General features: G+C 41.3%; 1 protein-coding gene and 1 long non-coding RNA gene across 3 annotated transcripts in view; one reads left to right on the top strand and one right to left on the bottom strand.

The window, feature by feature from the left end:
• The window catches only part of LOC137803985 (uncharacterized), a 26,546-nt gene extending 18,039 nt beyond the window's left edge, over positions 1-8,507 (bottom strand). The window contains exons 1-2 of the long non-coding RNA XR_011080110.1: positions 8,414-8,507; positions 7,383-7,553 (exon numbers count right to left, since the gene is read on the bottom strand). This is a non-coding gene — a long non-coding RNA (uncharacterized lncRNA). The remainder of the gene's footprint in view (positions 1-7,382; positions 7,554-8,413) is intronic.
• irak4 (interleukin-1 receptor-associated kinase 4) lies at positions 8,024-14,008 on the top strand. Of its 2 annotated transcripts, XM_068602893.1 has the most exons (11): positions 8,024-8,544; positions 8,661-8,806; positions 9,532-9,696; positions 10,538-10,701; positions 10,799-10,863; positions 11,280-11,394; positions 11,472-11,581; positions 11,899-12,085; positions 12,612-12,674; positions 13,071-13,235; positions 13,692-14,008. In XM_068602893.1, the coding sequence occupies exons 1-11, from the start codon at positions 8,384-8,386 to the stop codon at positions 13,752-13,754; spliced, it is 1,404 nt and encodes a 467-aa protein (XP_068458994.1). In that variant the 5' UTR covers positions 8,024-8,383; the 3' UTR covers positions 13,755-14,008. The 2 variants fall into 2 exon arrangements, with proteins under 2 accessions (XP_068458994.1, XP_068458995.1); XM_068602894.1 differs by lacking the exon at positions 13,692-14,008 and having other exon boundaries at positions 12,612-12,721; positions 13,071-13,112.

Genomic DNA, 14,008 nt, shown 5'->3' with positions numbered 1-14,008 from the left:
CTAATGGTGCTAGCAGCTACTGGTTGAGGAGTGATTTTGCTCAAAACAGTCTATGTACAGGGTTTGTACGACTTTTAAAACTGAAAACACAGCTGATCTTAATCAATTTGAACCCTCCGTCCTGAAGTCAGGTTTGCACGTTTCAAAGTCCATATTTCAAGACTAAGTACGTCAAAAATCGGGCTCTTTTTGGCATGCCAATCCTTTGCATATTCGAGTATCACATAATCCATTGTGATCTGTTAGCTCTGTTCGCGGACTGTTCAGGCAATCTTCGCCAGCTCACAGATTCAAAGAATTTCATGTGAGCATATTATATTTACCAGATGTGTCACTGGTAAAAACAACATCATCTGGACCAATGGTAGAAAATTTGTGCGGGATGTAACTTAATAGAACATCTGAAAACCGAATTAAATTCAGATTATTGTTAACATTATACTGCTTGTGCCGTTTTGATAAAAAAAAAGAAAAAAGAAAGAAAAACTAATAGACTCTTCATGTGCTCGTGATGGGAGGCTGCATCAACAAAAGAGCCATTTATTTCTATACCTCTCACACACATAACCATCCTGTCCACTATTGTTGTGCTGTTTAATCCATAGACTTAGTCTGTGCTCAATCCTCCATATCATCCCACAGCCCCCTTTATTCTTATTTATAGTCCGCTAAACATTGCCACCAACTCACGATGGATAAAGAATAAACCCACGGGATTAGAATGATTCAGCATTTTAAGAGTGCTTTACAAGGAGTGTAATCAATGCACAAGAGAAAACGGCTTTCGTTTTGGAGATTGGGAGGGATGAATCGCATGATAAACACTTACAATCTCTAATACAATGAATGGAAACTTGTGCTTCTGATGAGTGATTACCAGATTTATGATTTGACCACAAAGAACAAAATCGGGGGCCGCCGAGGAGCTGGGACTTGGGTACTAATATTTTCTTTTGTATATCCGTTATTTATTACGGATGATGGATTAAGCAAGTTTTAACAGAGAATGTTATTCAAAGGTGGCGTACAGGGTGGGCCTAATTCCATGAACACCAACTGATTTAGCTATTAAGAATAAACCTAAAAAGATTAGGATCTTTACCAAATAATTATGTCATTTCTATGTGCTTTTGCTGTTACCAATTGTCCAGGACTCGACATTAAACTGATGACATTTCTCATCTGCAAGTGAATCATTAAAAAGTATATGTGTGACATATTATGAGAAGAGCAAACGTGATTTCCAAAAAAAGTTAGTGTTTGTCAATGTGTCAACCCCTTTTTTTCTTTTCTTTACCCTTTCATTGGCGTTGCCCTTAACCTCATCCATCAGCGTGTTGTAACAGGTTTTCAAGAACAAGTGAGGAACAAATAAGCTACGCATTGTTTTATAGCTTGAAGAATAAACCACCTGTGGCAGTCTTTTGTCATTTGTGAGCTGAGAAAATTCTCAAGACCTCAAAGCTGAGGTCTAGACCTGCTTTGAAGTCTCAGAAGAGCTCATTGTGGGAGATGGGAACAACCATCCATTCCGCCTCGGGATATTTATCCAACTAAAGACCGGCATTTTCAAGAGTATTACAGGATGACAATACAAGGGGAAAAAAAAAACAAGAAAAGAGAGATCAGAAAACCTTCAACAAATTAGGAATTTGTAAACCATTAAAAAAAAAGAAGAAAAACAGCTTTTGTATGCAGAGACTCCAGCAGATTAGTGTACCAGCCCACCTGGGGTCGAACACCCTCTTGACATCTTTAAACATCTCAAAGAAAGTTCCTCTCCAGTGTTTTGGCATTTCTCATAGAAACCTGCGTGGCACAAGAATGAAAAGTGGGAGGAACAAACTCAGATGTCAGTGACTTGACCCTCGACTCCTCGCTGGCCGTCAGACTCGGCCATTGTCGAAGAGGAAAATCCTTTTTCATCTCAGAATCCAAAGATAAATTACCCATCAAGCCTGTTTGTTTTCCTCAACTCATCTGTGTATCGAGGTTCCTAGTTGGACGTCAATGTTAGCAATGGAAGCACATGTGCTGCTGGTCTCTTTGTGGCTGTGAAGCTATGGATTAGCACTGACGAGCGTTGGATTACAGGGATGTCAAAAGGCCATGCTGGCTCCTTTCACCTCCGCCCTCAGTGCAGCAAAGCATCAGTGGCAGGGGTTACCTACCATCAATGATTTGCTTCAAGAAGATCAGAAGGCCTTTTCAGCATTCAGGGTCACTATTGACCTGCAGCCTCCCCCCATTCCCATGAATTACGCCCCAGTTATATCTTGGCGAGCCCAAATAATAGGATCCCCCTTAGAAATCTGGATCCAAACAATGAAGGTTATAGGCTCAACGAGAGCTTTGACCACAGGGAAGTGAGGCTTTGTGTGCAGACAATACACAGATACAGGTTTATAGCAGAGAGACTCATTTATGAAGTAAAAACAATACACAATTGTCGATTAAAGTAAACAAAAATTGCCTTGAAATAAGTATTTTGATCCTTTCGTGAAGTAAAAGTATTAATATCACACTGTGAAAATACTCCACTATAATGTCAAAGTCCTGCATTCAAAATCATACTGAAGTACAAGTATATCAGTATTATTAGCAAAATCTATGAAGTAGGAAAAGTAAAAGTACTCAGTGAAAACTGTTCTATTTCAGTATTATTTATGATGGATTAATATGCTGCATCTAATCTAAGAAACAGTCTAAAACTGTTTATTTAATTTCAGAAGATGGAGAATTTTCTCAACCCATGAAGGAACACTTAATCTCTGTTTATCAGAAACATTTAAACCACAAAATGTGAGAAGGTATGAAAAAAATGTGTCATCTGAAAAGTAACAGACAAATATAGTGGAGTAGAATATTTACCTCTGGATGTAGAGGAGTAGAAGTATAAAGTTGCATAAAAGTGTAAAGTACAGTACTTGAGTTAATGTACTTTCCATGTGTCTTTTGCCACTGATATATAACAAACGGAAACATCGTTCAACAACATGCAAACCAGACGAACTAAACTGAAATCCACATCTACTATTACAACAAACTTAAGCAAGACAACTTGTAAAACAATAAATAATCTAGAGGTTTACCAGAAAGAGATAAAGGTCAGGACCTCAACATTAAACATCACCGATGGGATTACAGTCGGCACAATTAAAAATGGAAACAGACTGCCGAAGGCTGAGGTCGATCATTTTGATCGACACTGGTCTACAGCACATGCCACACACATAGCTCCATGCTCATCGAGTCTAATCTCCGGCTGTTTTTATCAGATCGAGTCTTTTTCACGTCTCTGTAAAGACGAGAAAGTAAGAAGTAGTTAAAGCAAACGTACTATTTCAATTCTATTTTCATTACTGTGTTAAAATGAATGAATGAACAATATTAAAATACAATAAATGTTCCTCAAAGTGTGTGTCCATTTGTGTTGTCGTGTTAGATTCAGGTGCTTGCGTGCATGGTTTAGTTACATTGCACGACTCATGGCCTTTTGCCAGATGTCCTAGAATACACCCGACTAACAAGAATCCTTCAAGCAGTGGAGATGCCAGTGGAGGCTTTTTTTTTTTTTTTCTCCTCTGTTGCGCTCGGCTGGACAGATCATTTTGGGATTGTGGCCAGAGATTTTTTGAGGGAATATGAGAGGGCAACCTCCTGCAATCAGGCAGTGTCGGTGACCACTCAAGTGCGACGCAACGGCGAGCTGCCACTCAAGATGCCGCCAGATCCCCCCTTAGAAGTCGACTCCCGATGAGCTGTTGACACTGTTTGTGCGTGTGTGTGTGTGTGTGTTGGTGTGTGTGTGTGTGTGTTTCCCAGGCCTAGGCAAAAGACTGGACGAGCAAACAGCTGCTACAGATATTTTCCTGGAGGAGCAACAACCTACCAAAGAGAAATGAGTACGTGCTGTGCTGAAGTTAAGAGTTTTAAAAACACAAAAGTGGCTTTAATTTCTGACTTGAGTCATATTGACTGAATGAACCACAGTCATTTGCTCTGCATAAAATTACATTTGTTTTCTGAGATGGTTGCCACGTGATTAATGTTTGATCCATATCCAGTGTTCTGCAAGTCTAGAAGCATGTGTTAACGTTGATCACAGTGGTCAATTGTAAGAAGTTGCAAGCCACTACTGCCCTCTATGTTTGACATAGGTAACTACGGTCTTCCCACTGGCACAAAACCAGCATACTAAACATTCGACGGCGTGGCCGGGCTCTTATTGTAGTGTAAACGCAGCTGTGTATGTTCGGATGTAGTGATAAAGCCCATTCAAAACTAAAGCTAATAAACTGCTGTAGACTCCCAGGGGGTTTCCTTTCTACAAAAAAAAATAAATAAATACATGAAACTGACTCAACAGTGTTCCAGTTTGAGAGGAGACTCCCAGCAGTAAACTCTCCGTGTCCATCAGAGGCTCAGTGCTAACAGCCTTGTGTGGACATACAGACATACATTGAGGCTCCTCTATTCCAGCCTGATGCTGTGCCCATACCCCCTGTTGCTCCTCTCTGTCTCCCCATGCGGGTCCTCCCATTCATTTGGCTCATTTGAATTCCGACGTGGGAGACCTCCGATGAGCCGGGTGAACTGTTACACTACACGACGAGACTGCTAATTAATCACAGCGACTGTACACCAACGGCCCGTGCGGTGTTGACTCGTGGAGATAAATCTGCCGTTTCTTTCGTCTGATGAGTTGGATGCACCTGTCTGGGGCCGGTGATTACTCAGAGCGACGCTTGTCGACATCCATCAAGGGGGTGTTTTGCTTTGCCGTCTTCTTTTAGGTGTTAAGCAGTTCATTATTTCGCAGCCTCAGTCTTCAGCCCGATAAGCGGTGCGAGAAGAGAGTGGAGATTTAAGTTAGATGCGGATATCGTTTTCAGGAAAATGTTGCAAAGCTGCTAAACAAAGACTATATTTGAGCTTGAATTGTACAATGTACCAGCATTATACAAAAGGTTTATTATAAATATGTATTTATATTAGTAGTTTTCCATCTTCATGTGCATTATTCTTTTTCTTTTGTTGTGTAAATTCATTTAAATAAGTCACACCCAGAAACAATCTTTGGGTTACCTTCTTAGTTTTAACAGCAGAGTCTTCTTGAGGATTTGGGTAATCCATGAAAAAAAACAGGCTTTTGAAAGATTGCCAGAAAGACAGACATGTAACGATAATAGATGAGAGGCCCAGCGCTGGCCTCTTGTGTCTCGTACCAGCTCTCAGCTCATCTGTCCTTGTTTACCCTGGAGGTTTCTTGGACATCACATGACTTCCTCTGATCACTTCCTCCACCTGCAGAGTTTCTCTCTGGTGATATAAGCCACTCTGGCACTTCTCCGGCCTCTGCTCTTGTTCCCAAACCGTGGGGGACCTCCCTCCCTGCTTTCCCTCGCAACCTTCTTCCCACCTTCCCCATCTTTCCTCAGATCCTCTCGCCCTCCGTCTTTCATCCACTCTTATAGTTATTGTGTGCCCGCTCTTCAGTTCGCTTTCTATTTTTGCACTTTTCTGTTTTTGCTCCTTCGCCTCCCTCCCTCCCTCCTTCCATCCCATCAGCTCACTCCATCTCCCAGCTCACCACAGCAGAGCCCAGTTTGGCCTGGCTCCCCGTCCCTGCGTGTGAACTGTGTGTGCGGTGTTGGGATCCTGCCAACAAGGTTAGAGGAGGCATGCAGGAGACGATTAGGCACTTCAAAAGAATCTCCTGTGCACAGGTGTGAGGGCTATCCCACACCAGCAGATGCAATGACACACACACACACACCCTTAATCTGAGAGCTCGGTGGCTTGTGTTTGCAGGTCCTCGTCAAAGTGAGGCCCCTTTGAAGGTCACTCGGAGACCAGGCAGCATCTTTACATTACAAATATTACACCTAACTGCTCACCTCGTCTGGCTTGTGTTTACACCCCCAATGCAGCGCGCACACACATAAAGCATTATGTTTTATGATGATGTGTTTGTGAAAGCCTGTGGTAAACATCAGGAATAAAGAGGAGACACACTCTTGGCTGCCACAACTGCAGTAATGGCTCATTAAGTTGTTCCATACAAAATAAATTAATTGCAGTTTGTTTACACATGTGGAGTCTCTTTTTATGTGATTCACGCCATATGCATGTATTGTCAGAAGATATAAAAAAAGGTCTATTAGGGGTAGAAAAAGAAATGCAGCCTCTTGGTTTATGAGTCACTAAAGAATGACATGAGAGCTTTTATTAAGCAGAGCATCATGCTTAGGGTCGCCCACCTACCCTTAAAACATAATAAGCATAATAAGCAGGCCTGTGTGCCATGTGACAGTGGACTCTCTGCTTATATCACCACATTGTTTGCTTAAGGATGAACTGGAATCATGCTCAGCTGTGAAAAAACACAAAAAGGTCGCTCGTCCAACTTTCCTCAAAAGCAAACGTGTCATTAAAAGGATGGTTTTTGCGTGTGTTGTGGGGGATTTTTGTTGCATTAGCCATACGCTTTTAATCAGTGTTTCCACTAACCTCATCCTGCTTTCCAAAAACAATCGCACATATCAGTATTATGAAAAAGACGTCATGGCTTTTTAATTGCATTTTTGAAATTTGTGCAGCGTCACATAGTTTCTTCGTCGCGTTTCATGCGTCCGCTTGGTTTAGGTTGGGGATTTCAGCTGCGATTTCATTTTGGATATAATATTAAATCACACACACAGACTCACTACCACACCCATGCATCTACAGCCAAGTCCACATGGAACTGATCACAATTCAACAAACACTGTGTAAATAGCAACTATTATGCCATAAACAGATCAAGAATCGCTGCAACACATAAGAGTAAATGCACGCTATGCACTTTAGAGAAAATGTTGGGTTTGACGATTTTTTTATATTCGCTTTTTCGTCCCGTTTGTTTAGTGTTTGGTGTACTTCAAAACATGGCCAGTGGGTTTGGCTGAACCATGTGGCCTGCTCAGTGAGTAAATGTACAGTGTTGCACAGTTCTTATCTGTTTTTTTTAAATAATTAGTCATACTACTCATAAATTCAAATCAATGGGAAACACATCCAGTACTGCCAGCATAATAAGCAGAATCAAAGCGGAGTCGAATCCTCTTGTGCCAGAACTAACACAACTGTCCTAAAGTGTTACTTCAGTTAGATTAAGTCTAATAATTTATTATATTGGTTTATTTCCAACAGCACAGATGCATGTCCACTCGTCTTTCCAATTGTCTTTTCAATCACTTCTCCCCTCATTAATCTGCACTAAATACCATATTGTGACAAAGTGAAAGGCATGATTTTAGATGTCTTTTGCTAAACTAAAACCCATGGCACCAATATTCGCCTCAGCTTTTATTGGGTGTGACCCATCAAGCGTTACACACCGGGATTTAGGGATTTTCAGCAGATCCCCTCAAGCTCTGTCAGGTTTGGATTGGGGCCGTCTGTGGACAGCCATCTCCAGATCTCTGCCGGGATGTTTGGTGAGGTTTAAGCCCGGGCTCTCGTCCCCACGGCATGATGCTGCTTCCACCATGCCTCACCTTTGGGATCACCTATGTATCATGACAAATAGTCGGAATACCTGTAATGAGTGCCTTATGATGGGGTCATGAACAATCAGTCCATTTACTTTTAGTATTGTAGGTACATTTTGTTACCAATACTTTATATGTTTACTGCAATAAAATATCTGAAACCTTCCTCCGCACTGCAGGTACAATAAACACAAACGTGTACAGGAGGACAGTGAGCATTTTGTATGGTGGATTTTGTATGGTTGCATCATAATGTTTCTTGTTATGAATCAAAGACTCACACTTTTCACATTAATTTGCTAAACAAATTACTGTCATAATAACTTTAACTCAAGGTTTAAAAAGTAAATTCCTAATTCTGTCCTCTAGAGGGCACTGTCTTACTTCATGCAAGTAGAAAGTCACAGGTTTTATATCTCTGTCTGTCTGTTTCTCTTTTATATTGTTGTGTTTCCTGCTCGTCTCTTAACTAAAAGAAATACATCAACACGGTGTACAATCTGTGCTCTTACCGACATCTGGCAGGTGCACAGTTTGGCTCGCGCCTTTTTTTTAAATTTGTTTTATCTGTCACCGTTTGTATTTCCGCGTTGAAGGTGGAGACTAAAGTATGACGGGCTGCTTGTGTTACGTTTGGGGAAGTTGCTCAATATGGGAAATACACACTTTACAAGACTGTGAGCAACATATCGTGAGCAAAATATCCGCTTGCTATTGTTCTGCTTTCATGGGTTCACTCAATGGCGGATAATTAACACCCATAGCGGCGGTGTGAGTTGTATACCATGTCGGTATAACTGTCAGACAAAACACAAAGTGAGGTTGTGTCAGGGTTTTTATCTCGTAGAATGAATAACTCGGTAACTTCCGCTACTTACATTCGCAGCCTCAGTTATAGTTTACGTCGCAGGTTGTCCGACTTTTTGGACCCTCAGGACAGGTGGAAAGATGTCATTACCTCGATACGGAAGCCGAGTGGCGAGTTGAGATACTCGCAGCTTCATGTCAGGTATGTGATTCTAGCCGGTGGCCCATCAGATGCAGATATTCATTGCTTTCTTTGAGATGCAGTATGCGAGTATTTATCTATCCATCCATCTAGTTACTGTATTGTTTTTTTTTCAGGAGGTTCGAAGGCCTTGTTGCACAAGGTAAAAGTCCCACAGAGGAGCTGCTGGTTGACTGGGGGACCAGTAACAGTACAGTGGGTGAACTTGTGGACATTTTGAGGAGTCACAAGTTACTGGCTGCTGCTAGTGTCCTGCTACCTGGTATGTTTTTTGAAAAAAAAGGCCTGATAATCACAGACTACATAATATGCATATAACCCTATTTATAGCCAATGGTCACACTACTACCTATATTATCCTCCTTAAATCAGACATCAGATCTTCAGTTTGAATGTTAGACACATCTGTTCAATGATGTAAGTGACTAAGTACACACATTTGCTCATCATTCATTAATAAAATAGATTTGTATTACATGTATTTCGAGATGTTGGTTCTTTCCGTCCACAGATTACAGGCAGGTAGAAACAAACACTAACAGGTTGTAGGTTCAAGATCCCAGTTTAATGAGATGAAAAACTACAATAACAAGGATCACCCGATAAAAATGTATTGGTAGAACTTCGCCATGAAAAATATGAACTGCTCTCATAATTGATGGCGGAAAAAATGGGAGAAACATTTACATAGTGAAAATTAAAATAAGTAAAACAGAAAACTTTTTTGTATGTCATATATAGAAGTGGCCTGTTTCATGTGGGATTATACGATACATTACGACCATAGAAATAAAGAAGTGTGGGGGGGACATGCTAAATGCTTCCTATAAACACATTGTTTATTTGTTTGTGTCAGAAATATGATAATGCGCAAATGTCCATCTCACAAAGTAATCGCAACCATTTCAGGGTATTAAGACCACTCTTTTTGAGTAGTTAACCATATCAACAAAATAACGTGGCGTCTTTTCTTTTGTCCCCGCACAGAGGCAAAGGCTGTCCCTCCAGAGACACAGCCGGCCTCTCCAGCTGTGAAAACAAGCAGCCTGCTTTCAACTCTGCTACTGGAAGAGACAGAGACATGGCCGCCTCCTGAACTCTCTGTTCTGCAGCCACAGATTCCACCTGAGAGCAGTGAGCCCGACCACACAGGTGTTGACCATTGTTTTCTTCAAGCGCAGTTAATCCATAGTTTGGATTTTTTTTTTTTAAATTGTATTATTGATATATAGCTTTTCTGCATGCTTTTTGTTTTGATATGTTCATCATATCCCCTTTGTGTAAGGAAGAAACATTTGAGTTGATAAAACTACTAAGTAATTATAATACATGTAAAGTTACAAGGTGATTTTTTTACATGGGTGAATCAGAAAAAGAATTCCAGAAAAATTACAAATCACACAAGAAAAAATTGTAATAAAATACCCAACAATAATATAAGCTAAAAACAATGATGAGAAGAAGAAGAAGAAGGCAGATAAGATATGTTGGAAATAAAACAATGTGCAAGCATTGAGAGCTAGCATTTACTTCACAAGTAGTGGAGGAAGAAGCATTCAGACGTTTTACTGAAAGAGCTGTATTAACACAAGATACAAACTGCTTACGCAATATACTTTGTATACTGTTGGTTAAACCTTGACCAATGCATCCTATTTTCTAAACTACCGATATATTTTGTGTATAAGATCTTAATCTGCAAAATAATATCTTACTATAGCTGTCAAGTAAATATGAATAGGTAAAAAGTACAATAATTCCCTCTGCATTGTTGTGCAGTAAGGTACAAAGAAATGGAAATATACATAACTATACGAGTAAAAGTTTTTCATTTCACTATGAACGAGGCGGTTTTATCTGAGTTCCTAACATCTTGATTTCCGCAGAGGCAGAATTCTAAATAATGCCGGTTCTGTGAGATAAAATAAATGTTTACACCATTGGCCAGCAAGTGTCAGCACCTTAACCACAACACTTTATGTGTGTCTCTTAGACGGTTTCTCCAGTTTCTTCTACAACGAGCTGATGAAGATTACGGGCAACTTTGATGACCGTCCCATCTCAGACGGCGGCCGCCGACTGGGAGAGGGAGGCTTTGGCACTGTGTACAAAGGTCTCCTCAACAACAAGCCTGTTGCAGTGAAAAAGCTCAATCCAGTAAGTGAAGATACTGCCATGCCAATATCACTACCTGATGCAGATCTTCCAAATTACGGCGTACAAAAATATCTCTATAAATACCTATCTCATTTAGATGGAGGACATCTCCCTGGACGAGCTGCGAGTGCAGTTCAACCAAGAGATCCAGACCCTGAAAGTGTACGTTTCATCCTCTGTCCATGTCCTTGTTAATCAGGTTGCTTTTGAGTGACTCACCGCCACCTCATTACCATTACGTTTTATTTGCTGCGTCTGAAGCAGGCCCTCCTAATCAAAGTAATGGAATTGAAGAGCGCGGACGCATTAAAGGAGTTTTCAGAAAGGCAGTCTATATTAAGCCTGGGCCAAACAAATACCTTCCGTTTTACTAGATTTGTACACGCAGCATTTAAAGCTACTAAATACTTGTCATTGTAACTGCGACTAGTGTGTTATTCCTTAACTCTCAGCCAATGAGCAAATAAGGGCATTTTCAAAAATGTCCAGCTATTCCTTCTCCAGCCCAACACAGGTTAATGTAATGATTCATACATTTGCAAACACAGGGCGGTTTCATGAGACTGTTTGTTCCACAGGTTGAAACATGACAACCTGGTCGACATGGTTGGATTTTCCTGTGACGGACAGCACCCATGTTTGGTGTACGCCCTTATGGTCAATGGTTCTTTGCTCGACCGACTGGCTTGCCTGGTAAGCGCCATCCACACGACACACTCTGACTTCTTGTACTTGGATCATTTGATAATATGCTTTCTGTCCTTTTTTAGGAGGGAAGTCCTTCGCTGTCCTGGCGACAGAGAGCCTTGATAGCTGAAGGGACAGCGAGAGGCTTGGAGTATCTGCACAGCAACCATCACATCCACAGAGATGTTAAAAGGTATATAAAAGCCCCTTTCCACACCAACAGTAACTTACACCTGGCCTTTGTCTTCAGCGAGAAAGGTTACACTCGACATGCAATCCCGGGACAAATGGCTCTGCAGTAGTATTTATTGGCTGTTTTCCTCCGCGTTCGTGACCTTAAACGTGACACCTCGCCCTTTAAATGATCTTTTCGTAAAGCAATAGTTCCACATTTGGGGAAATACGTGCATTGACTTTTCTATTTTATTGAAACAATGATTCACACTTAGATAGTCTTGATGTTTCGCAGCTCTCCGTGCTCAAAATGTCTTTTTTTTCCCCCCTTGTCAGTGCCAATATCTTGTTAGACGAAGAATTTGTGGCAAAGATCTCCGACTTTGGGCTGACGAGGGCGTCGGCCAAGCGCACGGCGACCACCATGATGACGGACAGGATTGTGGGTACCCGCGCATACATGGCACCTGAGGCGCTACGAGGAGAGATCACACCAAGATCGGATGTCTTTAGCTTTGGAGTGGTAGGCTTTCTGCAGACACACACAGACGCTCGCACAGACACACAGACGGGGATATTGTGTCAGGAAAGGAGAAACTGCAACTGTCAGGGAAAATATAGAACACGACTCTGCAGTTAAGTTTGAGTGCAAAGTTTTATCAAAGTACTGACATGCGCATAATTGCAGGATATAAACATTGGAGTATACATTCCTTCCTGTTTGTGAAAGTAAAGCTCTTTGTTACGTATCGTTTGTCATCATTTTCTACTTCTAAATCAGTTAAATACCACAGCTGTACTGTATTAGCAGCTGCACATGTCGAATATATTCTCCATTTTGTGACATTGGTTGAATGATTTGTGGGATCAGCAGTGTATAAAACCGCCTGACCTTCTATATAGTGCGGTATATACAGCTTCCATGTCGTAGGAGGACAGCTGTGGAAACACTGCAGAGTCTGTGCAGCTACCTGGCACATGGTGCAGCAACAAAGGTTTCCTGTCGTCCAGAGCCATGCCATTGACCCCCGACTCTCTGCCATCTACAGGTGTTGTTAGAAATATTGTCTGGACTCTCGCCAGCCGATGAAAACCGTGAGCCACAGTTCTTGGTGAGCGGAACAAAAGGGGCTTTCACTGTGTATCCTTCAAGCTACAGGTTACAATTAGAGCTTATTGAAGCCTTTGCTTTTAATCATTGAGGGCACAACACAATGCGAGTAACAAAACCACCGGACGTTAGTGTTCTGGGGTTAAAGAGTGACTTGAAGGATTTGAGCCGCGCTGCTACATCAACTGCTGCACAAATGGTTAAACAAAAATTGTGTTGTGTAAATGGACAGTAGAAATGAAGTTCCTCCAGCAGGACAAAAGCAATAATACTAACTTTAAAAGTAAGCAATATTTGATATATATGTTTATACTATATTGTTTATACACAGTGTTTAAGGTCTATCAATGCCTTCAGTCACCTGTAGTGTGATATGACCCCTCCCTCACTCTCCCAGATGGAGGTAAGGCACGATATAGATGATGAAGACGAAGAGCTGACCTTTGAGGACTTCCTGGACAAAACCATGGGGGACTGGGACCTGAGCCAGGTGGAGAGTGTCTACTCTTTGGCTTGTAACTGTCTCCACGACAGGAAAAACAGGCGGCCGGTCATCAAACAGGTATATTCTGATGCGGGGCTTAAGCTACTGCGACGGTTGGCATCTGCACTACTTCCTGTGTGTCACCTTGAGCACATAGCTGTAACATCAGACCCAGGAGAAGTCAGAAATCTGATGAAGGAAGTCCCATCAAATCACACAAAATAACCAAAACAACCAACTCTGTCACGCAGTGCAGCAGTGGTGCTTAATATATTTGGCTTTCAAAGATGTTATATTGTAGCTACCATTTGGTAGAAGGCCGAGGTTCAGCACACGAAGAACTGTAAAACTTGTGGATGTGAATCCGACAGTGACGGAGACGAGAAGAATTAAAATAGCGTGGGATTTGCCTCGATCGTTTCCAGATTTTTTGTATCTGTCAGTTTTTACCCACTATTTAAAAAATGCTATGAAAAAAACTAACATTTGCAGACCTAGTATGTTTGTGATGCATCTTCATATCTGTCTTAACAGGTCCTGCTGGAGCTCAAAGGAGTTGTCAAAAGCATGTCGCTGGATTTTAAGGCGCAGGAGTGAAGCGTGGCATCCCAGAAAAGGATTTCTCAGCCTGCTTTTGCACACACACACACACACACACTGACAAATTATTTTTTCCTCTCAACTTTTGGAGAAATTAAGGACTTTTTTAAATGTTATTTTTCATAATTTACTGTTTTTTTAGAACATAGTAATACATTTTTTCGACAGCGTTTTGTGAGGCTCGAAAAGACTGAAAGCAATTATTCTGGCTACTTTCTGTCATGTATTTATTGTGAAAGAATAAAAATGAA

Source organism: Clinocottus analis, unplaced genomic scaffold, assembly GCF_023055335.1.
Source record: "Clinocottus analis isolate CAN_PGR_092001 unplaced genomic scaffold, fCliAna1.0.p SCAF_6, whole genome shotgun sequence".
NCBI lineage: Eukaryota > Metazoa > Chordata > Actinopteri > Perciformes > Cottidae > Clinocottus > Clinocottus analis.
Note: the sequence above shows the minus strand (reverse complement) of the source record. Positions and strands in the feature narration are given on the sequence as shown.

What these genes read in the sequence shown, in the direction of transcription:
- irak4 (XM_068602893.1), top strand. Translation starts at nt 8,384, where the DNA reads ATGAATAACTCGGTAACTTCCGCTACTTACATTCGCAGCCTCAGTTAT. An exon ending in GAGATCCAGACCCTGAAAGT is followed by an intron (nt 10,864 to 11,279) that starts GTACGTTTCATC and finishes TTTGTTCCACAG; the next exon opens with GTTGAAACATGACAACCTGG. An exon ending in ATCCACAGAGATGTTAAAAG is followed by an intron (nt 11,582 to 11,898) that starts GTATATAAAAGC and finishes CCCCCTTGTCAG; the next exon opens with TGCCAATATCTTGTTAGACG.